At 40.8% G+C, this 25,344-nt stretch overlaps 1 protein-coding gene across 3 annotated transcripts in view; it reads left to right on the top strand.

The window, feature by feature from the left end:
* Pcyt1b (phosphate cytidylyltransferase 1B, choline) overlaps positions 1-25,344 on the top strand; it is a 92,087-nt gene that overhangs the window by 54,499 nt on the left and 12,244 nt on the right. For all 3 annotated transcript variants that reach the window (XM_021153167.2, XM_021153166.2, XM_085838129.1), the window contains exons 4-7: positions 11,185-11,336; positions 13,579-13,657; positions 20,374-20,516; positions 23,126-23,314. In XM_021153167.2, coding sequence (XP_021008826.1) covers positions 11,185-11,336; positions 13,579-13,657; positions 20,374-20,516; positions 23,126-23,314 — 563 coding nt within the window. The remainder of the gene's footprint in view (positions 1-11,184; positions 11,337-13,578; positions 13,658-20,373; positions 20,517-23,125; positions 23,315-25,344) is intronic.

Below are 25,344 nucleotides of genomic sequence, written 5' to 3'. Positions count from 1 at the left end.
AAAACTCCTTCCTGAAAATTTCAGAGGGAAACTTGCAGATTTTACTAAGGGTACTAACCATGTGACTATTGAATGGAGTTCTTTGAGAATGGCAAGAAAACCAATGGCTACTCAGCAAGTCAGATAAAGGGACCCAAAGGAGAAACTATTTCTTGCTCCCTTCTCTGTCCTGTCTCTAGACTGAGTACTGCCACCTGGAGAATTTTGAACTCTCTCATGGGTCCACATGAGCCTCAGCAAGATGTCATTTTACATCTTGCTGCCACTGGCACCTTCAGAGGTTTCTGTCTATGGATTTCTGGTTCAATAAGTTGTGATATATATTCTATATGTTCATATTCTCTATCTTTCTCTTTTTCTCTCCCTCCCTCCCTCTTCCTTTCCCTCTCTTATCCTTCTTTCTGTCTCTCTCTCTCTCCTTCTTCAATTCTCTTTCTCTCTTTAATAGCAGTTTGCCCTTTGCCTTCATTTCTCTGATAAATGTATGAAAGCATATTGATTTTTTTCAGCTATTTCTTCCTTTGTACAATGGTGTGGTGACATGCCACACCAGGAGCCAGAATCACAACATGAATTTTTAAAACATAATTGTACCCAGATATGCTGGTATATAACTATAACCCAAGAATTTGGGAGGTTAAGGTAGGAGAATCATGGGTTTGAGGCTATCCTGGGCTATGTAGGTAGCAAGTTTCAGGCCAGTTTGAACCATTCAGCAAACTCTGTCTATTCCAAAACAATTAACTTAATTAAACATTATTTTTCAGTCACTTACATGCCTCCAGTGGCATGTAAAAACTTTTAAATGTGCCATTATATATTTGTAGAATACAAAACAAACTCTTCATTTTTTTCTAATACTTTATAAATTTCCATTTTTCTCCTAAAGTTGCTCTTGCCTATAATTTTCCTAGTGTGATGCTTCAGTGCTGCAAACCTTTTAGTTGCCTCTGTCACAGTTCTAAAGAAGAAATCGGTGCGGAAATCCAAACACACGTACCACGTTACACATTTTGATAAGTGATTGTTAAATATAAAAATAAATTTGATCAGCAATTCCTCCTTTAATAAGATGAATAGGATATTCTTATTTATGAATGTATCTATGGGTGAATATAACTTATTACCAGATTGAGGCAAGGTATAGCAATAATTTGTTTTCCTTGCTTTAGTAAGTACTGAAATACTTGTTCACACAAATGTATAGATGGGAATGGAAGGAGTTAAAGTGATATCACGCATTTCCTTGAATTCCTTAGCTCAGGAACACAGTGTATTGTTGTTGTCATTTGTGTGTCAAGTAGTGGCCTGATAAGATGGTCTGCAAAGAATGGATTGGAGATGGTCTGACCTGCTCTTAGAATCCTTTGTTCTTTCCCTTTCTGGGAAGTTATAACAAAAGGTTTTATCAAGACTTATCAAATGGCTCTTAATTATCACCCTTGCTACTTTACTTGAAAGCAACTTATTCAAGCAGATATACCAAAAGAGAGGGGAAATAGAAGTATCGGTAATCATGTTACACCATCACTAATCCAACAATTTCTGGAAAAAAATGTCTTTGGCATTTACTTTTAAAGCATTAAAAAAAAACAAAACAAAACAAAACAAAGTGTGGAGGCTAGGATTTTAACCTATTGGATTTGCAGAGTATATTTTTTTAATAGGCAAAATGGGGTCTTATTATCAGATTTACTAAAAACCTGGAGATCAGCATAATGGCTTTTAATTCAACTACATTAATACATTCCAGGAAGCTTTATAAAAATACCAAGAAATGGTCCTAAAATATATGTATCTAAAAGTAGAATCATTCGCGATTAAAATAATAAAGATCCAACAAATGTTATAAACAAGACAATGAGCCAGCATATTTAATTTGTTGCAAAGTAATATAATTCACAGATTAAATTATAGGATATTTATAAAAAGAAAAATATGGATTTTTAAAAAAGATTTATTTTCTTGTTTTTAATCATGTGTATATATAGGGAGGGTATGTGCATGTCAATGCAGGTACTAGCAGCCAAAGGTGTTGCATGTCCCTAGAAATGAAGTTACAGATGGTGTGCCTAAGGTTGTAAGCCACCTGATGAGGGTGCTGGCAGCTAAATGCAGGTCCTCTTCAAGAGCAGTACTTGCTCTTAACTGCTGGGCTATCTCCACTCTTTGAGACAGGGTTTCACATGAGAAGTATGTTTTTGAAAGGCATATTATTTTGAGCTAGACATGTGGCATATGCTTTTAATCCTAGCACTGGAGAGACACAGGCAGGCGGATTTCTGAGTTTAAGGCCAGCCTGGTCTACAGAGTGAGTTCCAGGACAGCCAGGACTGCACAGAGAAACCCTGTCTCATAATAAAATAAAACAAAATGAAATACTTAGTGTGTGTATCATCAGATTGTAATATTTGGATTTCAGGAATGACTCCATAAAATCAAGTATAAAAGTCAGAAATAACTCAATTATCTTCATTAAGTACCATGATTAAAAGTTTCCTATGGATTTAAAGAGGAAAGAAGCATATTATTAAAAATCATTTGTAAGTAAGTTTATTTTTTATCAGGAGGATGTAGAAAATAAACATTTTAAATATCAAAATTGGATAAGTCATACTTGTAAATGAAATATTTTATTATGGGAATTTATAAAATAGTTTTTTAACTTCCTTTAAAATAATGCATGTAAAATATAGTGTAATGCATGCAAAAATAATGTAAATGTTTTACCCACGCCTTTATTCCAGTGTATCTTAAAATTTTTATAATTCTGGAAAATATTCCAGATACATTTTTGAGATGCAGCCGTACCAGCCTATAGAGCTTTGGCTTATTAAAGTGATTTTGAAGTGAATAGCTGGAAAAAATGCTTACTCTTAACTACAAGAGAAAAGCCATTTTTAGGATTCAATATGAGTGTTGAGAATAGCTGGAAAAATGCTTACCCTTAACTACATGAAAAAGCTATTTTTCACATTCAATATTTCTTTCCAGTGCTCCGTTTACTTTGAATTCCTGGACCTTGCCCCTCAAGATCCATGTGTTCTCTGATAATAGACGAGAGAAGCAGAAGAAAAATTGTTAGGCCAAAATTTGCATCATTCTCCATTCTGCTCTGTTTGGTTCCTAATGCCAGTTTTCACTTGTAACAGAAGTCTGTATATAGGAGGGAAAGACAAGGAGGCACTAGACAGCGGTTCTCAACCTGTGGGTCACAAGCCCTTGGCGTGGACGGCAGTGGGATACCCTTTCACAGGGCTCACATATCAGATATCCTGCATATCAGATATTTATATTATGATTCATAACAGCAGAAAATGACAGTTATGCAGTAGCATTGAAAATAATTTTATGGTTGGGGTCACCACAACATGAGGAACTGTATTAAAGGGTCACAGCATTAGGAAGGTTGAGAAGTATTGCTCTATAGGTTCGGGGTGCTCCGAATGTTCTTTAAAGTTTGCCCTGAAAGTGTTACCCCCCCCACCCTTGCAATGCACCACAGTAAGGTGTGGATGGTACCTCTTTTGAAAATTGTAATGAGAGCTGTTTCATATGGAAAAGACTTTCTCTGGCATATTAATTTTAGGAAATTATACTGTTAGAAGCGGAGGTTCTGGACACTGGCTCCTTTAAAGCTCCCTGTTCTCAAGACTCGCCTGAGCCACCCCTGCATGCCTTTGGGACTATGTGATCTCAGTAGAAAGAGACCTTTGTCTTAGATTATCTTTTCAGAGTATCACAAACCAGCTTAATAGCGGACAGCTCTAGCCTGAGGAGAGTTAGGGCACAATTAAGGAAAAGCTATTTTGTTCTGTTGGTTGAGTGGCTGGCTCTGGGACTTATGTGTGAACGAATAAAAATGCTTGTGGTGAGTTGAAAGGATGTGTCATATTAATTACATCTACTGCTAGGTTTATGGTAGGAATTCCCTGGGGTGGTTTTATTCATAAAACCACTGTTTTTGATCCACGGACATGGACAAGTACTTGGTGGAAGTCTTTAGTGTTCAAGAGAAATTATTCATATATAATTTTTTTGTTTTGTGTGTGTGTGTGCATGCACACATGTGCATATATGCATGTATGTGCTATGATTCTTTCCTTCTACCATATAGGTCTCAGGAATCCAACTTAGGTCGTAAGGCCTGTCTGCAAGAGCTATTGCCTACTAAGCCATTTTACTGCTCTCCAGAAATAATTCATTAAAGGACCAGAAACTAGAAGTGCTATGGTTGACTTTTGAATTTTAGTAACATATTTGCATCATGATTACAGTACTTGCATGTATGATTTTTTTTAAAGCATGCAGCCAGTAATGATTTAAATTTTTATCCTGTACAGTCTTACCATGTTGGCAGCATTTTAATGAACTGAAACTATCCACTTACAAAATACTTTTAAAAATCCATTTTAATGTTAAGTGGTATAGCTCTATAAATTAAAATTTTACAACAGAGGGAATTTTTTAAAGCCTAATCATTTTTTAAAGGCTTAAGTCTCACCAAACACCTACCTCCACCCAAAAGGAAGGAAACAGAATAAAACAATAAATGCAGTACTATTACTGCTATGATGATGACTCCTAATACAGTACATATAAATATTACTTCACAAACTTGTATTTGTATTGATTAAAATTAAGTATGCCTCTACAACTAAGGGTGTATGTCAGTGGTAGACCACTTGGCTATTATAAGGACGCTTTAGATTCGATTCCCCTTGTAACATGGTAATATAAACAACAATGAAAACAGCTCTTTAAAAAACATATTCTTCTAAGATTCCGCTTTTTGCAGCAGATGGGAAATTCAGTCTCAGGCTTTGTTGTATAGTTGTTCTGCAGTCAAGTGTCTGAAACGTCCGTAAAATCAGGAGAGGGCTTTCCTAGTCTTCAGCCCAGCTCACATCTCCACTGCCCTCTTCATCTAGCTCCACATAATTACCAGCAGAGAGTGAATTTGTTGCACCTTTCTCAGCTGAGGCTCTTGAGGTCTGCACCCAGATGTGAACACCAATTACTAGAGATGTGTCATCCCTCATCTCTCTTAAGGTTCTGCCACTAGCCCTGCTGCTTGTGGTTTCCAGAGATGTTTGGCCTTTTGCCCACCACTTGATGGAATCTTCTCTTTTGTTATCATCTCCCTTATACAAATCCCCCAAGGAGCTCTAGCCAGGAAAGCAAACTGTCAAGCAGCATAGTGAACATTAGCACTTCTACAAGCAGTCTGTAGCAAGAGTCCTGGACAAGCGATTGGAGTTGGGGCAAGGAAAAGACAGCACAAAACCTAAAGGAATAATTCCACCAATGGTCCAATATTACTATTTTAAGACTTTGGTGAGCCTTAGCTTACCGGGGACTCCCTGAGTGAACAACGATGCAAAGCCAGGAATTGATGCAAAAAGCAAGAGGAATTTATTGTTCCAACATGTTGGGGTCACCCTGCATATGGGGAGAGAGAATGATCACGCGCAGCCTGTCCAGTGGGTCTTTATACAGTTCTCAAGGCAGCAGTCATTAGGCACAATGTGATTGGCAGAACAATGTGACTTTTAAACTGATTGGTCTATAGGGAATGAGGTAGGTGGCCAACGGTTGGGGAATGTGTCTCCCTTACCTGCAGGTGGCCAGTGGTTGGTGGTTGGTGGTGGTCGGCCCCTCTTCCCTGTGGTCTGAGGAATGTAATTAGCCCCTCCCTTCTAGAGGGGAGGGGTACCTATGACCTTTCTCTTCCAGGAGGGGAGGAGTCTGGTAGAATTTTCTAAAGTTCCTGAGCTGACCTCCTCACTATTATTACTAAGTGGCTAATATTTTAGAGTCTTACTCTGTTTATGTGGATCATCAAATTGGATTCTCAAAAATTTCACCCTGTTTTAAAGACTAGACAGTTCACATCTGAACAGCTTTCCCAGTAAAAGTAGAGTAGAAATGGGATTAGAATCCAAGTCTTTTCTAACTGGTGTTATAGGCCCTTAATCCCAGCATTTGAGAGGCAGAGGCAGGCAGATCTCTGTGAGTTTGAGGCTAGCCCATCTATAGAGAGAGTTTCAGGACAGCCAAAGCAACACAAAGAGAGCCTGTCTTTAAAAACAAAACACTAAAAACCAAAACACACAAAAAAGATTCCAAGTTTGGGGGTCCAAAATTCAAGTTCTTTTTTTTTTTTTTTTAATAGAGTTATAGGAAGTAAGCAATTTAAACACACCGGGGCACAAGGTCATCTAACAACACAGCTGGGAAGATGCTCCCATTTCTATCCTTTTTCTCTCTCTATTTCATCCTTTGGAAACTCACAAACGGTGACTGCTAATCCATCTTTCTCACAGGATGAGGTGATCTTTAAATCTGATAATTAATAGCAGCAGTCTAAATGTTCCTTAACAAGTCCACCTTCCTGTAATGTCATAAAATAAAAGGACATGCCGTGCGTTTCGCACGATCATTATGGTGCAAGGTTTCTTCTTTCTTTTTTTTTAATTTTTAATATTTTTATTACATATTTTCCTCAATTACATTTCCAATGCTATCCCAAAAGTCCCCCATAGTGCCCCCCACTTCCCTACCCACCCATTCCCATTCTTTTGGCCCTGGCATTCCCCTATATTGGGGCATATAAAGTTTGCAAGTCCAATGGGCCTGTCTTTCCAGTGATGGCCTACTAGGCCATCTTTCGATACATATGCAGCTAGAGACAAGAGCTCCGGGGTACTGGTTAGTTCATCATGTTGTTCCCCCTATAGGGTTGCAGATCCCTTTAACTCCTTGGGTACTTTCTCTAGCTTCCCCATTGGGAGCCCTGTGATCCATCCAATAGCTGACTGTGCTCATCCACTTCTGTGTTTGCTAGGCCCCGGCATCGTCTCACAAGAGACAGCTATATCTGGGTCCTTTCAGCAAAATCTTGCTAGTGTATGCAATGGTGTCAGCGTTTGGAAGCTGATTATGGGATGGATCCCTGGATATGGCAGTCTCTAGATGGTCCATCCTTTCATCACAGCTCCAAACTTTGTCTCTGTAACTCCTTCCATGGGTGTTTTGTTCCCAATTCTAAGAAGGGGCAAAGTGTCCACACTTTGGTCTTCATTCTTCTTGAGTTTCATGCTTTTAGCAAATTGTATCTTATATCTTGGGTATGCTATTTTTTTTTTTCTCCAGCAGGGTGCTTCTCCTGGAACACAGTCAGTTGCCAGGCTAGGTAAGGAAGTAAGCACAGGCTAGGTAAGGAAGTAAGCACAGGCTAGGTAAGGAAGTAAGCACAGGATAGGTTAGCTGTAGCATGAGCTCCCAGAGTCCAGTAAATTCACCCATGGAATGCCACTGCGTAGAGTTCTCCATCTAGTTGTCAGTGCATTTGCCAAGACTCAAGAACAACAATGCTGCTTGGGGCATAATTAATGTTTAGACAATATGGCTCAGCATGTTCAGCTGCTTCTCGAGGTCACTCCTGGAGTATGAAAAGAGCCGTGTGTTGCTGTAAACAGGATGTTTGTTTTCTTTGCAGTCTATCAGGAGGCTATCATCTCAGTCATGTCCAAGTCATATGAAACAGCTCAGGTACAGATTCCAAAAGGGGAAGGCTGTGGACAGGACCTAGTTTTGTGGCATATGAAATATAAAACAGACAGATCTGAAATCCATTTCTACTCAATATGATTCTTAATGTAGTATCTTAAAGTCCTAGAAGCACATTTTAAAAGTCTTAGATCTGTTTTTAAATAGTATAGTGTGGCCCATAAATGGTTCCTATTTATGGAGTCAAAAGCTGACACCATCAGTGAATTGATACCTAGTCATTATGGCCCTACTACCTGCCCTCCCACCCCCTCTCCTGCCTTTGACCATGATGGATGATTTAGAGACAAGCAGGTCTCTTTACTCGAGTTGTTCATATTATGCCTCAGAGGACTTGCAAATGTTATAAGCATCAGAATCATCCATAAAGTTTGTCAAAGACAAAGCTGTATGGATCCCACCAGAGACCCACTGAGTCAAAACCCCAAGGAGCAGAGTATGCAACCCCACACACACACATGGATTTTCTTTTCTGTTTTTAAAATATTCATTAGATTTATTTTACCACTTAAAAAGGTGTTGCCCCTAGGTTATCCTGGCCAGACATAGACCACTCCATGCATGACACACGCAGCTCTGGCAATGTGCTACAAGAGACACAACCATTATAAACCGGTTTTCATTCCAGGTGAAATGAAGCATAGTAAGGGTGAGTTCTTTATTTAAACTAAAAAACAAAATGATAAATATATAAATTGTTTTCCCATTTGATTAAAAGGACTATAAAATCCAAAATTCTGGCAAAGCAATGTAGTGATGTAGGAACACCTCTGCTACCTGCTTCTTCTTACTTCCTCTGCTGCATGCTCAACCACACATGTTGTCTACATTGCACCATGGCTCTAATGCAGGCCTACTGTAAGTGACTGAAACCAAGTGCTTTGGATAAGCTGCCAGTAACTCCTGTGTGATCTTAAAAAGAGAGCTCCAGGACAGCCAGGGCTATACAGAGAAACCCTGTCTCGAAAAACCAAAAAACTAAAAAAAAAAAAAAGAGAGAGAGAGAGAGATAAATGGAAACAGGAGCTAAAGGATCATTGGGAATTACTGTGTAATAAATAAGTGATCACACATAGTTTCTTCTTTTGAGACAGGGTCTCACTATATGACCCTAGCTGTACTAGAATTCACTATGTATTCCAGGCTGGCCTGGAACTCAAATAGGTCCTCCTGCCTCAGCCTGCAGAGTACTGAGTCTAAAGGTGTGCACTACCATGTCTGACTCAGACATTTTTGAATTTAACAAGTTCTTTGGATGATGCAGCCATGCAGTTGAAGTTTTGATCATTTAAATTGCAACAATAGAGAGTATTTCAGGAAGAATTTATAGAAGATATAAATATACAGGAATGCAGTGGTGGCACACACCTTTAATCCCAGCACTTGAGAGGCAGAGGCAGGTGGATTTCTGATTTCGAGTCCAGCCTGGTCTATAGAGTGAGTTCCAGGACAGCCAGGGCTATACAGAGAAACCCTGCTTCGGAAAACCAAAACCAAACCAAACCAAACCAAAACAAAACAAAAAAACAAAACAGGAACTATATAGGTATGTTTGTGTCAGTGGGTGTGTATGTGTCTAGAGATTCCTTAAATTCATGTTGTCAAAGTATACTTATAGAAAAAATTTTATTTTATTTAAAATAATAAACAACAGTGGGTCAGGTACTGTTCACCAGAAAAATGAAACGGCCACACCAGCCTTGGTTGTGCACACCTATAATCCCAGCATTTAAAAGGTTGAGGCAAGAGGATCTCAAGTTAAAGGTCAGCCTGGGCTATGCAGTTTGTCTTCACCTCAAAAAAAAGTTACAGTCTGTACAATTATAGGCAGTGTGCAATACTCGATAATGATATCTTACTGGCTTAAATAGTTATACTATATAATACTTTTTTGTGTGTTTGAGATAAGGTTTTGTTATATATCCCAGGCTGGCCTTAAATTCATGATCCTCCTACCTCTGTCTCTCTAATGCTGGGATTATAAGTATATGCCACCAAACCCTGATTATACTATATTTTCTATTGTAAATTTAGAGTATACCTACTTATTTAAATAGCTTACTGTAAAACATTATTCAATCTTACATGGGCAGCAGCCCTGCGCTTCTTGTGTTTACCTTGTCTTGTGGTTGCACCAAGGCAACATCTAGTTATTGACCTTAGATGACCTGTATCATCAAAGTTTGAATAAATACATGCTTCAGTATTTGTAGTTGCAAAATCAACTAGCAATGAACTTCTGAGAACTTGACCATGTTTTAAAATGTCATATGACTATTATTGGCACAATAATTGTGTGTATTTGTTAGGTATAATGTGATGTTTTGATCCATATATGGAAATCAGTAATTATATACATATAACATATCTATCACCTTAGTGACTTAACTTTTTTTGTTTGTGTGTGAGTGGTTGGTCTGTTTTAGCAATTTTAAAGTAGACCAAGCTTTATCATTAAGTGGTTACCATTAGATCACGAAAACTTATTCCTCCAGTCTGACAATTTACATCCTTCGATCAAGAATACCAAGGACAAAGGAATCTTTCCATAAATGACCTTCTTTCTCCTTTGAAGGCAGAGCCAGCGATTTTGATGACAACTTGGATATTAGACATGTGAAGAAGCCATGAAGGGAAAGGATGTTTTCTGGAGATGCTGACCACGGCAGTTGGCTACACTTACTCTGTGGCCAGTTTTGGTCCAGGGTATAGAACATGATTTAGTTCCAGATCAGAGAATTGACTACGTGTACATAATGCTTCAAAGGGAAATAATTCTTATTGCAAGAGGCAGTGAGGGCAGCTCTGACCATTTCAGCAAGCTGCTCAGCAGGTCCTGGGTAAATAAACACAGTACTTATAAAGTAAACCTTTCTTCCTGGCACATAGGGAGCATTAGTAAACCTGCCTTAGCCAACCAAAACATAGGTGAGTAAGTAGGACTTTTGCTTAGTTCATTTAAAAATAATTTTTAGTAAATCTTCAAGAAATAAAAACCTCATTTCTTTCTAAGGCCAGGGGTAAAGGAAATTACGATTCCCTCTCTAGGGAGTCAGTACTCATCCCCTCCTTTCTCTGTCTCTGTTTCCCTCTGTCTCTCTGTCTCTGCCTGCCTGCCTGTCTGTCTGTCTCTCTCTCTGTATGTGTGCGTGTGTATGTGTTCTAATCGGGTTACTAAGTACAATAATTATCTGAAAGAATTGGAATTGATATTGATTAGTCCAGCCTTGTTCAATGCAGGCCTCTTGGCTCCCCTCCTCTTCTTCCTTTGTGTCTTCATCTGGTTTCATCTGGTCATTTCATTTCTGAATAGAAACCGACACCAAAGGGTGAGCTAGAAGGATGAAAAAAATAGGAAAGTACATTAGATAGTGTGCCGAATAATTTTGATAAAAGCCTCAAAAAATGCAGCTATAGTTAACAGTAAAATGAAACTCTGAATTCCTAGTGTGTTTAGGTTGGCTTTCCTCTCCTCATCCCTTGTTACTATAAAATTCCAAGTTCAGTGATGCCACACACCTACTGGAACAGTGCTTCTTCCATCTTGCTGAAGAAGCCAAGTCTACCACAGAGTGGGAGGCAGCAGTATTTAATATCTTTGCCCGTTTTCAGTTTGCAGTGATGACCTTACTCACAAATTCAAAGGTTTTACTGTGATGAATGAGGCAGAGAGATATGAAGCTCTCAGACACTGTCGATACGTGGATGAAGTCATCAGAGATGCACCATGGACTCTTACTCCAGAGTTTCTGGAAAAACACAAGGTACTTCTCTTTCTTACACATTCTCCCTGTAACTCTGTTTCTGTAGCCGACATTGCAGGGATCCTAAAGACTCTTCCAGTTTCTAAAAGGGGGAATTTTAGGGGTAACATGTGGCATCACTTGATGGAACAGTCTCTTTTGCCCAAAAGTAAGGAGTGCTGTCTTCTCCTTGCCTGGAGTACAGATATTAGAGATGTCTAGTCAGGACCCCATGCTGCCTCTCTCTTCTAACTAGAGAGCCATCAGCAAGAAGGTTCTTAACCACGCTGAACTCTTTACTTCATCTATAAAATTGGATGACACTGCTGTCCCCCTTGTGGGACCATTGTAAGGCCATTTTAAGGCACTAATGAAAGAATCCAAGTTAAAACCTTGGAGAACTGGCTGGCCAGTAAGAGCTCCAAGGTTGTCATTGTCATTACCGTCACCAGCACCATTGTCAGTGCTCGCAGACTTACGGGTATCCTTAGGCATGAAACAAATGAACACACATCTTATCTGGAAGGTCAGTGGTGAGGCTTTCAAGAAAGAGCTTTCTATCTCTGATTTTGTGACTCTGAAATTCCTACTGACATAAGATTTTTATTAGTTGAAAACATGAGACATTCTTTTGATCTGCATCAAATTATGTTCTTTGTATCTTCCTACCAGCCCCACACTAGGAACTATTCTTTCCTTTTATAAGCAGTACAAAAAAATAAGATTAAGCTGTTCTAAGAATTTTCTTTTCTATTTTTAAATTCGCAATACAGAAGAGAATAGAGAACACTGATAAATGTGCATGGGTAATAGCAGAGGAGACAATTTCCTGGTGAGAATGAAAAGAAAAGAGGAAAAACTACAATATGATTTACTACCCGTAATCACACTTTTTTTTACTTAGCATATATTGTATATTCAACACATGACAGGCAGTTTAGAGGATACTAATAATGACAATGATGAATGCCATTTATTATTTACCATATGCCCAGCACTGTGCTAAGGACTTTACTATTATATAAAATGAGTTCAGTGTCATGGCTACCCTGGGTTATTATTATGCATTGAAGATGGGGAACTAAGTTTGAATGTGGAGGCTAGAATTAATAACAACAGCAATAAAATATGTACTGAGTACTTACTATGTACTAGTTTCTATTTTTAAGCACTGCTACATATCATTTAATCCAGCAATTCTCCCTTGAATTTCCACCCCAAAGGACAATGTCTGGAAACATTTTGTTTGTCCTAGCTAGGGGCTGCCACTGACATCTAGTGGGAGGAGCTATGAGATGCTGTTCAGTGTCTTCCAATGCATAGGACACCTATACACACACACACACACACACCCCAATTATCTAGCCCTTATGGTCATCAATATTGAGGTTGAGGAATCCAGTTAATGAGTTTTGTAACTTGTAAGTGGTAGGTAGGAATGATACTCTGGTAAATTAAACGACTCATCTAAGCCAGCTCTTGAGATGGAATAAAAGCTCAGTTCTTTACCTGGTGTAGTAGGAAACAGGGGCGGGGCTTAGCAGGAGTGAAGATTAGAGGGAAGTTGTTCAAGAGGCACATTAGTTATTTGTCTCATTGTTGTGACAAAACACCTCATCAAAGCAGCTTGAGGAAGAAGGGAAGGGTTTATTTTGTATATTCTAGGGATATAGTTCATCCTGATAATGAGTGTGTGGAAGCAGAAGCAAGAGGCAGCTGATCACACAGCATCCAGAATCAAGAAGTTAAAATCAACGAAAGCCTGTGCTCAGCTCACTTTCTCCTTTTGGTCCAGGAGCCAAGCCTATGGGCGTGGTGCCACCCATATTCAGGGTGGGTCTTCCCACTCAATTAACCTAACCTAAAGAATCACTGGATCTCCTCCCGACCCCAGACATGGCCCAGAGATATGTTCTCATGATGAGTCTAAATTGCATCAAGTTGACAATAAAAATTGACCATCCCAGGAGGACAGCCCACCTGACTGCAGGATGACTTGGAGAGGAAGTTCAGATGAGTTAATGTCAAAACCTAGATGACAGGGCCTTCTTCTGTGAGGCTGACCTGGAAAGGCTCTCGCAAGTAGTCACAGCTGTTCTGATGCAGATGGTTAATGGCCGTTATGCCCAGAGGCTAGCATTCTACAACTGCTCTATTTTAAAAGACACTGGGGTGGAGAGGGGAGGACTCATCAGTCCCTTTCAAATCTGCAACCCCTCCCTCCATGCCAGTGCTAAAGTCCTTTTGTCCCTTTCTTCAATAGATTGACTTTGTGGCTCACGATGACATTCCATACTCCTCTGCTGGTTCTGATGACGTTTATAAGCATATCAAGGAAGCAGGTGAGACATTCTTCTGTCCACAGCACACAGCCAAGCATAAAAAACCAGCTGCCCTAGGTCTGCAGCGTGTGTAGATGGACTATTGGAATATCCAGTATCAGCCAAGTGGCTGGGTCTGTATCATCCTCTGCAAGAGAGCTCCCTTAGAATGAAGGAGAACTGGGTAAGAACCAGGGGCCTGACACTTTTCAGCCCTAACCTTGCTTGTAAGGAATTCAAGGAGAAGAAATCTAACATGTTTGCAACTTGGAAAGCTGCAGAGAAGCTGAGAAACACTGTTGAGGAGGAGAAAAACCATGGTTGGTGCATGAGTTACAGCACAAGGGACGAATACCTTCTTAAGGTCTGAGCCATAAGCCAACTCTTCCTTCCCTGAAAATAGCAGCAGAGAGGTTGCTTTGGGGTTAACATTCAGCTAAGAGACCCCAGCGTTAACTGAATTTCTGCTTAAGAATTCCTTAGCTGTCGGGCAGTGGTGGTGCATGCCTTTAATGCCTGCACTTGGGAGGCAGATTTCTGAGTTCAAGGACAGCCTGGTCTACAGAGTGAGTTCCAGCACAGCCAGGGCTAAGCAGAGAAACCCTGTCTTGAAAAACAAAACAAAACAAAAAAAAACAGAACAAACAAACAAAAAAGAATTTCTTAGCTACCTTGGGTATATATCTGGTAGAAGTTTCCGTATTGGGTTAGTTTCGAGTAAAGGAGTAATAACAATATGACTCCCAAGGTGGTTATTTTAAAAGGATGGTTTTGTTCATGATTTTTATGGGGCAGGGTCTTAACAGAAGGCTTGACTGAGTGCTTCTTTTATCTTTTGTTTTGTTTTGTTTTTTTATACCAGACTCTTGCTCTGTAGCTCTGACTGTCCTAGAAGTCACTATGTATATTTGGCTAGCCTAGAACTCACAGAGATGGCCTGTCCTTGCTTCCCAAGAGTTGGGATTCAAGGTATAATCCACCATGCCTGTTTTTTTGTCTTGTTTTTAATGTAGTACTAGGGATTGAACCTAGAGCTTCCCATAGGCAAGCATGCTACCATTGGCTGAGAGTTTTGCTTGACACTTTCAAATGATTATATCTAGATGCTGATAGGAGCTCTGAAGGCTCGGGGCTCTGTTATTATATACTTAGCTTTAGTTAGCTGTTAGCTGGGAGCTCAGGGGTATTTTTCCCTGGACACTAGTACATTGTCTCCATGTTGCCTGGGCTTCTCACAGCATGAAGACTGAGAGCAACTGTCTAAAGAGCAAGCAAATTTAACAGCTGCCATAAGAATTCCTGCAGCCTAGCCTTGGAAGTCACACCCCACCATTTATATGACAAGCAAGTAACTGAGGAAGCCAACCCAAATTCAAGGGCAAGGGAGTTGTAGTGCTCTCTCTCTGTCTTGATTTATTTATTTTATTTATATGAGTAGTACACTGTCACTGTCTTCAGACACACCAGAAGTGGGCATCAGATCCCATTACAGATAGTTGTGAGCCACTATGTGGTTTTTGGGAATTGAACTCAGGACCTCCGGAAGAACAGTCAGTGCTCTTAACTGCTGAGCCATCTCTCCAACCCCTGTGGGCCTCTTCTAAGAGTTATTTTCCTATATTATTATTTTGTGCATATATGTACCTCTTCCAAAAATATAGGGTTTTAAAAAATTTATTCCTTGAGAATTTCATACATGTATACAATATAACTGAATCATGGCCAACCCAAATTATTTCTATGGCCTTTCAAACCACCCCCCAATACTCTCACATTCTACCTTCATGCCCTCTTCTTCTTTTTAAAAATATAATCAATTCACTGAGTCCAATTAGTGCTGCCTTTGGAGTCATGCAATGGAACATGGGCAACTTACCAGTGTGACCCTTCACCACAATTCACTTTCTAAAATGAAAGGTCAGGTAGCACTTTTTTCCCTCTGGAAGTGCAGGCCTAACACTAAGGTATGTGATGTCTTTTGCACAGAGATCCTTCCTTACGGTCCATGAACCTGCTCCACTGACGCCTCACTAGGAGGAAGAGTCACTGTAAAGATCCGGTCAAAGTGTGGACACTGTGCCCCTTCTTAGAATTGGGAACAAAACACCCATGGAAGGAGTTACAGAGACAAAGTTTGGAGCTGTGACGAAAGGATGGACCATCTAGAGACTGCCATATCCAGGGATCCATCCCATAATCAGCTTCCAAACGCTGACACCATTGCATACACTAGCAAGATTTTGCTGAAAGGACCCAGATATAGCTGTCTCTTGTGAGACTATGCCGGGGCCTAGCAAACACCGAAGTGGATGCTCACAGTCAGCTATTGGATGGATCACAGGGCCCCCAATGGAGAAGCTAGAGAAAGTACCCAAGGAACTAAAGGGATCTGCAACCCTATAGTTGGAACAACATGATGAACTAACCAGTACCCCGGAGCTCTCGACTCTAGCTGCATATGTATCAAAAGATGGCCTAGTCGGCCATCACTGGAAAGAGAGGCCCATTGGACTTGCAAACTTTATATGCCCCAATACAGGGGAATGCCAGGGCCAAAAGAATGGGAATGGGTGGGTAGGGAAGTGAGGGGTGGGTATGGGGGACTTTTGGGATAGCATTGGAAATGTAATTGAGGAAAATACGTAATAAAAAAAAATCCAATTGGCATATATACAGGGAAGGCCATAGAGTGGCCCCTCTGGGGATGAGTCTCAGAAAAGACCTGAGTGCCCGCTTGCAGCTTTTATATTCCATGGTTTATTTGGAAGGTCAAAAACTCACCTTAAATAAAGCAAGTGATATCATGAGCATAAATTAAGCTGTGCAACCGTGTGCTCTGTTTGTCAGAACTGAGTGTCAAAATCCTCTAGCAAAGCTGGATGGAAAGATGGAGCTGAGATGCAATAGACTGTAAGGCCCATGTTACTTATTATCATTCTGATAGTGCCTACTACTGTTGAAAGTTGCTTTATTAACATGTGCTTTGCTGCTTCTTAAAATAGCTCCATAACCAAACGCTGCAATTCTGAAAAGCATGATAAAAAAGGTTCTCTGATCATGCTCATTACTGAATATTTTTAGCAGAGCAATAATTAGGATTTGGAGGAAGCTGGGTGCCTCATTATGTCAGCAGAGGGCTTGGCTTCTTTCAGAGACTTACCTCTTAAGCAGCCAAAGCAAATCCCCCACCCACCCACCCAGCCCCAAATCTGCTTTCCATTACTCAGCTACGGAGGCCCAACTCTCTGACTTTAGACAGGGCAAGCTCATGTCCCCTGTGTCTAAGTGACTTGCTAAAATCTATGAGTAACTAAAGAACTTTCATATTTCATTAGTCCCAAAGAAAGATGGGATGGATTTTTCAATAGAAAGTCTTTAACTGTTCCAATTAAGGTGGGTATGCTGTCCCAGATCTGCTAAGTTGGGCTCATCCAGGAACCCACCACCAACCAAAGCCCTGCTCCCATGCTTGGTTCAGTTGGAATTCGCTTTGCATTCATGTGTGTTTGCAATTTCCATGTTTGGTTTCACCCTTCTAGAAGATGATCAAAGAAGCTTCAGACCTAGTGGGCAACCCTAACTCTGTCTGTCCTCTGAGCATGGACTGGAGTCAGATGTTCTGTCTCTAAGTTCAGCAGCACCACCCTGCTGCTGACATTGTGAATGTGCACAGGACACATTTTTAAAGGTCTCTGAAGGGACACTTTGGAGCAGCAAACCAAAAATTCAGAGAGACTTGGTTTTAGAAGGGTGCTCAGCATCAGTATTCATCTTGTTGTTCATTCAGCAAATTTTCTGATAGCGCCTGCCTGTCATCTGGTGCTGAGACAAGAAGGGTGTGGCCCCATCCCTCATATAGATTATAGGCAAGAAAGATGGTTGCTAATGGAAGTGTTCCACCAAAGACCTTGCAATATTTGAAAGAAGAGTGCAGTGGGGCTGACAAATAGAAAGACCTGTTTTGGAAGTTGAGACTTAATTTTCTTGGCACTAAACCTGACCAAGAGTTAAGTAGACAGAGACTATGACAGACAGAGAGGAGGAGAGCCAATCGTTTTAAGAACAGTGAAGACGCCCATTTTGCTAAGTACAGGCCCACCTTCATAGACTATAAGCAAACTAATTCTAGACCTTGTACAGTACAAGAACCTTGGCTGAGGGTTAAGAGGAGAGGCTGTGAGATGAGCCTAAGACTAGAAGGAAGCACAGAAAGGGGATTCTGCAAGCCATGGCAGAGGCAAGTTAAAGCCTTTACTCTAAACACAGTAGAAAGCCAATGAAGAGGAATGAGCAGGCATGGGACTTGCATTTAGAAGGCTGACTCTGTGGGTCTTGCTGTGTATGTTGAAGATTGCATACCACTCTTGCAAAAGACCTGGATTTGGTTTCTAGCATCCATGCCAGTCAGCTCATAACTGCTTGAAATTCCTAATTCCAGGTCCAGGAGTCTGCTACCTTCTTTCACCCTCCCTGGGCAGCTCTTGGTGTAATCTTTGAATAAGATGGATCAGGTGTGGCTAAAGATGGAGAAAAGAGGTTGAATTAGTGAAGCATTTGAGGAGCGGGTTTGTTATTATACATTGATTGGATATGGACAGCTCGGGGTAGAAAAGTGGCCCAAATGAGCCCAGCTCACCTTGTCTAGCTAACTTCTTTTTTTTTTTTAATTTTTAATATTTTTATTACATATTTTCCTCAGTTACATTTCCAATGCTATCCCAAAAGTCCCCCATAGCGCCCCCCACTTCCCTACCCACCCATTCCCATTCTTTTGGCCCTGGCATTCCCCTATATTGGGGCATATAAAGTTTGCAAGTCCAATGGGCCTCTCTTTCCAGTGATGGCCGACTAGGCCATCTTTCGATACATATGCAGCTAGAGACAAGAGCTCCGGGGTTCTGGTTAGTACATCATGTTGTTCCACCAAAAGGGTTGCAGATCCCTTTAGCTCCTTGGGTACTTTCTCTAGCTTCTCCATTGGGAGCCCTGTGATACATCCAATAGCTGACTGTGAACATCCACTCCTGTGTTTGCTAGGCCCCGGCATTGTGTCACAAGAGACAGCTATATTTGGGTCCTTTCAGCAAAATCTTGCTAGTGTATGCAATGGTGTCAGCGTTTAGAAGCTGCTTATGGAATGGATCCCTGGATACGGCAGTCTCTAAATGGTCCATCCTTTCATCACAGCTACGAACTTTGTCGGTCTTCATTCTTCTTGAGTTTCATGCGTTTAGCAAATTGTATCTTATATCTTGGGTATCCTAAGTTTTGGGCTAATATCCACTTATCAGTGAATACATATTGTGTGAGTTCTTTTGTGATTGTGTTACTTCACTCAAGATGATGCCCTCGAGGTCCATCCATTTGGCTAGGAATTTCATAAATTCATTCTTTTTAATAGCTGAGTAGTACTCCATTGTGTAAATGTACCATAATTTCTGTATCCATTCCTCTGTTGAGGGACATCTGGGTTCTTTCCAGCTTCTGGCTATTATAAATAGGGCTGCTATGAACATAGTGGAGCATGTGTCCTTCTTACCGGTTGGGACATCTTCTGGATATATGCCTAGAAGAGGTATTGCTGGATCCTCCGGTAGTTCTAGCTAACTTCTTAGCTGAGGGAAACTAAGATCAAGTCACTTGCCTTCAGAGGTTTGAATGGCTTGTTGTAAATGGAGAATGCAGTGCCCTTTGGCTTTACTGTTGCTGTTGATACAGGACATCTCAACATGGTTGGAATGATATGGACTACAAAGATCTCAACTGCCCAATACGTGATTTTTGTTGGCAGCAGAATTTTGAGCATGAATATAGTTCTTACTGTTTTGGTATCTGTGACTCCTTTCTAGCCTGTGCTGCTGGTAAACTCCAATATATCTTTGAAGACTTTAAGGACACCTAATAGGGCCACTGGAAGTTGGCATCCTTCTGTTTGCTTATTTTTACTCTTTCCCACATATTCCAGATGAAAGTGGTGAAACCCCCATGCAGAGTAGACTGTTCTTAGAGGAGGTCGAATCACTTAGCACATCGCACACACATACCCTTAGATAGAGACAACAAAGGCGCCATTCTTCTCCTTTTCCTGTGGGGATAATGGGACAGAGACTTCCGGAGGGATGAGGAGCCGTGATCTGACTCATTCATTGACTCAGTTATTATTCATCCACTTGTGCATTTCCTTTGCATTCACTCAGCACCTTCCATGTGGACTCATCTGGACCCTGGTGATGGAAAAACAACCGAGGCATCCTGGCATTCAAAATGTCCATTTCTATTTTTTTTAAAGAAACAAAAATTTTTAAAGTCCTCACATAAACAATGTCTATTTCTGTGCAGAGACAGTAATCAGACATTTTTTTTTTTTTTTTTGGTTGTTAACTGGCGATCCCTTCATGTCCAGAATGCTGTGGGTTCTCATATTAACATCAGAAAAGATTTCACAGAGGTACAGCCTTGAAGGTGGACTAATGAGGGTGAGGAGGAACTCTGTGGGTGATGCAGTTAGGAAATGGGTACTCAGGATAGGAAGGGAGAGCTGAGTGTTGTAAGGAGCCAGGTGAGTGGATGGTGTCTCCTGGGCCAAACCTGGGATGATGAGCACAGTGTTATGGGAAAGGAGGTGTACTGTGGCTGAAGAGTCTACCTGACCTAACCCGAAGCTCCAGTACTGTCCAGAAAAAAGGAACTATATAAATTGTAATTTTATCTTAATCTTTTTATTCTTACTTGGACAGGCATGTTTGTTCCAACACAAAGAACAGAAGGCATTTCAACATCAGACATCATCACCAGAATTGTCCGTGACTATGATGTATATGCCCGGCGTAATCTCCAGAGAGGATACACAGCCAAGGAGCTGAACGTCAGCTTTATAAACGTAAGTGTGCCTCCCCATGTACTCTGGGGGGCCACCATATCACACCTATATTAGGTCTATATTTATCATAACTTGTGTTTACTGTACACTGTGCAATGCGCTCAGTGCTTTTCATTGTTGTTTTATTTAATCCATATTTTTAAAAAAGCAGTGGTGTACTTTAGTTTGTGAGAGAGGACTGTATTGTCCAGGATGGCCTCAAAAGTGTGACCTGCCTGCTTCAGTTTTCCAAGTGCTGGCTTTACAGGCACGCACCAGCACCCGTGCACCAGAAATGAGCTCTGGATTTACAAATGAGGAAACAGTGTCCGAAGAGGTAACTTGAGTCAGCCAGGGAGCAAAGGCAGCGTCACATTGTATAATGGAGCTTCCTCACTTCCCTCCCCTGCCCCCAAACTCCCTCGTTAGTTTTCAGATGTGGCAAAGGGTTCCTGGAACATCTGCCCCTTGGGGAAAGGCAAGTGTTGTCTTCTTCTCAAAGGAAGGGAAGGCAGGCGGAAGCAATGAGATGCTAAGCCCAGAGAAAAGGCTTTCTTGTTTTAACGTTTTACAATTTTCATTTTATTAAGGCCTTACAGATGCTCATTAGAAACCTTAACAGCCGTTTTTTATTGTCCAGAGAAATTACAGCTGCTTAAATAAAGCCTGAAGCCTTTGGCTTCCTTTTGTATTTCTACCTTATTGTTCCCACAGAGCTGCTGTTAGTTTAATAATAGAGCACTGTTAAAACAATCTTTAAAACAAGCAAAACAAGCTGTTACAAGGCAAAGAGAGTAGCAGGATGGTTGGGGGTGATGTTAGTGAATCTGGACAACTGGGGTTACGAGGCTTCCAAGGAGCCCATGATTTTGATCCAAACAAATACTCTCTATGCATACAGAATTCCAGCCCCCAAATAGATACTGTATTTTCAAAGGGGGATTTGTCTGCAAAAGTAAGCATTTATAATTATGTGCAGCTCTAATTATCTAGCATCTTTCACAACTGATCATTGGTACCTTCAAAATAGGAGGGGCTCATTAATTGTAAGTCAGTGATTATTCATTGTCCTGATAAAGCAGGGAGTGTTGGGATGCAGGCCCCTCTAGCTTTGTACAAGCCAGGCAACAAAATGGAAAATGCCGGGTTCGAGTGGCACCCGAACACGTTGCTGCAAAGAATTCAGCCAACGTGATGATTTGGTATCTTAGAGAGAATAAAGCCCTGGTTATTTCAATAAATTAAACTGTCTGTTCTTTTAAATTGAATTCAGTCAACCATCCAAGCATAGCAAGCCATTTCCAAAAGTTATTGCTCAGTCTCTTTAAATGGTCTTTAGATAAGCCACTTAGCTCAGGGAACCGTGAGGACAGTGGGGGTGTGCTTACTGCCTTTCTCCAACAACAAGCCTGGCTGCAGCTCAGAGAGGAAATTGAATGTGTTGGATGGGCGTGTAAATGAATCACAGAACCTCAGAAGTGGCAAAGACCTGATGAGGACCAGTCATCCAATCCATGTCCCTTGACTTTGAGATAAGGAAAATGGAGCCCAGAGAGTAGACAAGGCCAAGGGAGGGTGGGGGAAGAGGTGGAGGTGGCAGTACCCCTCTAAATCTAGTGACTCCCAGCCCAGTGCTCACTCTACTGTTATGTGCTGTCACTGAGTACTAAACAAAATAGCCATTTCCAGTGTTGAACAAAATATCAAAGAGCTTGATGTAAAGACAACAGCTAACACTTATCTAGAGCCAACGAGCTACCCATCTAAGTGTTTTGACTGCATCATCTCATTTAATACTTGTGATAAGCCTACTAGGGTGGGTGTGATAACACTATCTAAATTCTAGGTGAGAAGACAGAAGCTTAGAACATTAAACAGCTCATGTCAGAGCACACTGCAAATGATAGAAGTCAGAGCACCTCCTATATAGCACATGTGGGTCTTATATAGCTCAGTAGCAGCACACACGGCTCATCTCCAACCTCACACTGGGGCGGCAACATGCTTTTGGAATATCTAAATAATGGAATCTTGACCTAGTTTTATAATATTTGAGGTATTTTACAAAATTCTAAAGTACAAAATGAGCTTGATTCTACATAGTAAAGAAAAATATATACCCTATGACTCCTTTAGAGACTATTTGCAATTTCAAAAGGGAAGACCCTTAGACAATGGCATTTTTAGCATAAGACATTGGTCCTAAGCCCAGTTAGTGTACAACTTAATATAAACTGCATTGGTTTTAATACTACCTCAGTAAAACAAACTTTTCAGGCTCTGAGCAGCCATTCTGTATACAATGCATCCTTTGATCTAAGTTCCAGAAGAGTAGGGGTATTTGCTCAGTAAATGGTAGCTTTGATTGTTTTCTATTCTATTCTCATACAGTTTCAACTCATAGATGTTGAACAGATTGAACATAGTTCAACATTTGTACTTCCATTTATATATCCAAGGAGATTGATGTGCAAGACACATGCCTTCCCATCAGTCTAGCCCTCGAGAAATAATGACATCTATTCTTCACATTACGAGAAAATCCAAGTTGATATAAAACATAACCAATACAGACGAACCTCTCTGATGTCCTCCTGAATCAATTTCTTTCTCTTGTCAATTTTAACTAGGAGAAGAAGTACCGTTTCCAGAACCAGGTGGACAAGATGAAAGAAAAGGTCAAGAATGTGGAAGAAAGATCAAAGGAGTTTGTTAACAGAGTAGAAGAAAAGAGTCATGACCTAATTCAAAAGTGGGAAGAAAAATCAAGAGAGTTTATTGGCAACTTCCTGGAACTGTTTGGGCCAGATGGTGCATGGGTATGTACTTATTTCAATTGGCACTGCAATGGCAGGTATTTTCAGCTTAAATTCCTTTCATAGACTCCAACATGTCCCTTATACAGTGGCCTCTGCTTGGACATCATGTCAAGTCACTCCAAGTCCATGTCCTTATTCAGTTACTGAATCAGCCCTCAAATACTGATTTAGTACGGTACCAAATGGTACACAAAGTGGGGTCTTCTCTGTTTCTGTTTCCAGAACTTAGAAGCCGTTCATTTACCTTTGAATGTCTGGTATTGCGGAAGTTGGTCTCATAGTTCAACCTAGTCTTCAAGTTGGGGGCGACACAAAGCTTAGGGTTAATGGTAAAGTAAGTAAATCAGTGGAACATGAAGCTTGTGTTGGAAGTCAAGTCCAGGGGTTCTCTTTCTTTTAATTGTTTATTTATTCTTCTCTCATGTATTATATCACAACTTCAGTTTCTCCCCATCTTCTTCTTCCACTCCCTTACTCCCTTCTCCACCATCCATAGGCCTCCCAGGATATCAATCAAATGTGACATATCAAGTTGCAGTAAAACTAGGCACCTTCCCTCATGTTAAGGCTAGACAAGGACAAGGGTTTGGGGAGGTGTTGCATTATTTCTTTTTCCTAGAGAGAAATGAACATACGTGTACTCACCCCAGATAGTGACAGACCAACGTAATGACTCAACTCTAGCTTGGGGAAATGATGCCTTTAGACTTAACAAAAGTGTGAGTGTATATGTGGGGGTGGGGGGTTGCGAACAGGTACTTCAGCATATGTCCCAGTTCAGAATGGATGGCAACTTTCCTACAGCTGAATGGGTAGTGTTCCCTTTCAGTTAGCCTTCCATGCTTTATAGACCACAGGTAGCCGGGGCAGAATTCATGTTGGCAGGGAGGTGCAGGAGGGAATGGCTGGAATCTTGGATAAGAAACCAGCAACCGTCCCTTTGTTCTCATTCTGTATGTCAATGGATTTGCTCTTGAAGGTCTCCTGAGGGTAATCACACTTGCTCTCAGTAAGTAAGGAGTGGGTATTGTGCTTGGGGCACAGTGCTGCCCATCAGGACAATGCGAAAGAATGGAGCTGCTCCACCCTCTTGTATTACGAGGAATTCTACCACTGGAGAGAAAGAGAAGCAGCAGAATTTTGCCTTGTAACTGTGCCAATTTAACCTTGATTTTTCTTTGGCATGTAGTTGTTGGTACAGGTCCCAAAATCTCAAGGGACTGAGACCATGAGCCAAGAAAGGAAAAGCATATTTTCTCCTCAACTAAATTCTTCAGACAACTGTGATTGATAACTGTAGAAAAAGAAAAGAACATTCTGGAAGCCACCATGGTAGTTCTATTGTACATGCCCTCCATTAATTAAATAAGCAGTGCTTTTGGAAGAGTTGGTGAGGGTTCTGTGACATAGATATCTTTAAAATGACTTTCCTTTTAGAAGAAATGCTATGTATGTTTTCATACGTGTGTATACGTGTGGAACATGGATGTCTGTGTGCAGAGGCCAGAAGAAGGTTTCGTGTGCCCTTCTTTGTCACCTTCCTACACACCTATTTCTTTTAACCAGAGTTTCTCCCTGAACATGGCGCTCCTGTTTTCTTGGCTAAGATAGACTCTAGAAAGCCCCAGCAACCCTTCTGTCTTATCAGAGAAAAGCGCTTACTGCATAATCATGAGGACCAGAGTTTGGATGGCAGCACCTGCAGAACAAGCCAGCCATCTTGTACACAGCTGCCACCCTACATCTAAGTGTGCAGAGATGAGACAGGTTGCTGGGGATTTCTAGCCCCAAGCCAACTTTCTTTTTAAAACAAAGATAAATGATTCCATTTGATTTCCTTAATCTTAAATAGCCAAGATTTTCTATTATGATATGAGAAGTCTCTAAGGAAATCCACTTCTACTTATTTTATTGATGGGTTGTCACTTCTGCCATTGCTCATTTGAGCTCATTCATTATAGGATTATCTAAAAGTAAAACACCCAATTAGTATAGAAAAAGAAGAGAGATGGAGGAGATGCTTAAAGCCT

This window comes from Mus caroli, unplaced genomic scaffold, assembly GCF_978045245.1.
Source record: "Mus caroli unplaced genomic scaffold, Mus_caroli_1 scaffold_5, whole genome shotgun sequence".
Classification (NCBI taxonomy): Eukaryota; Metazoa; Chordata; class Mammalia; order Rodentia; family Muridae; genus Mus; species Mus caroli.
This window is presented reverse-complemented; position numbering and strand designations above follow the sequence as displayed.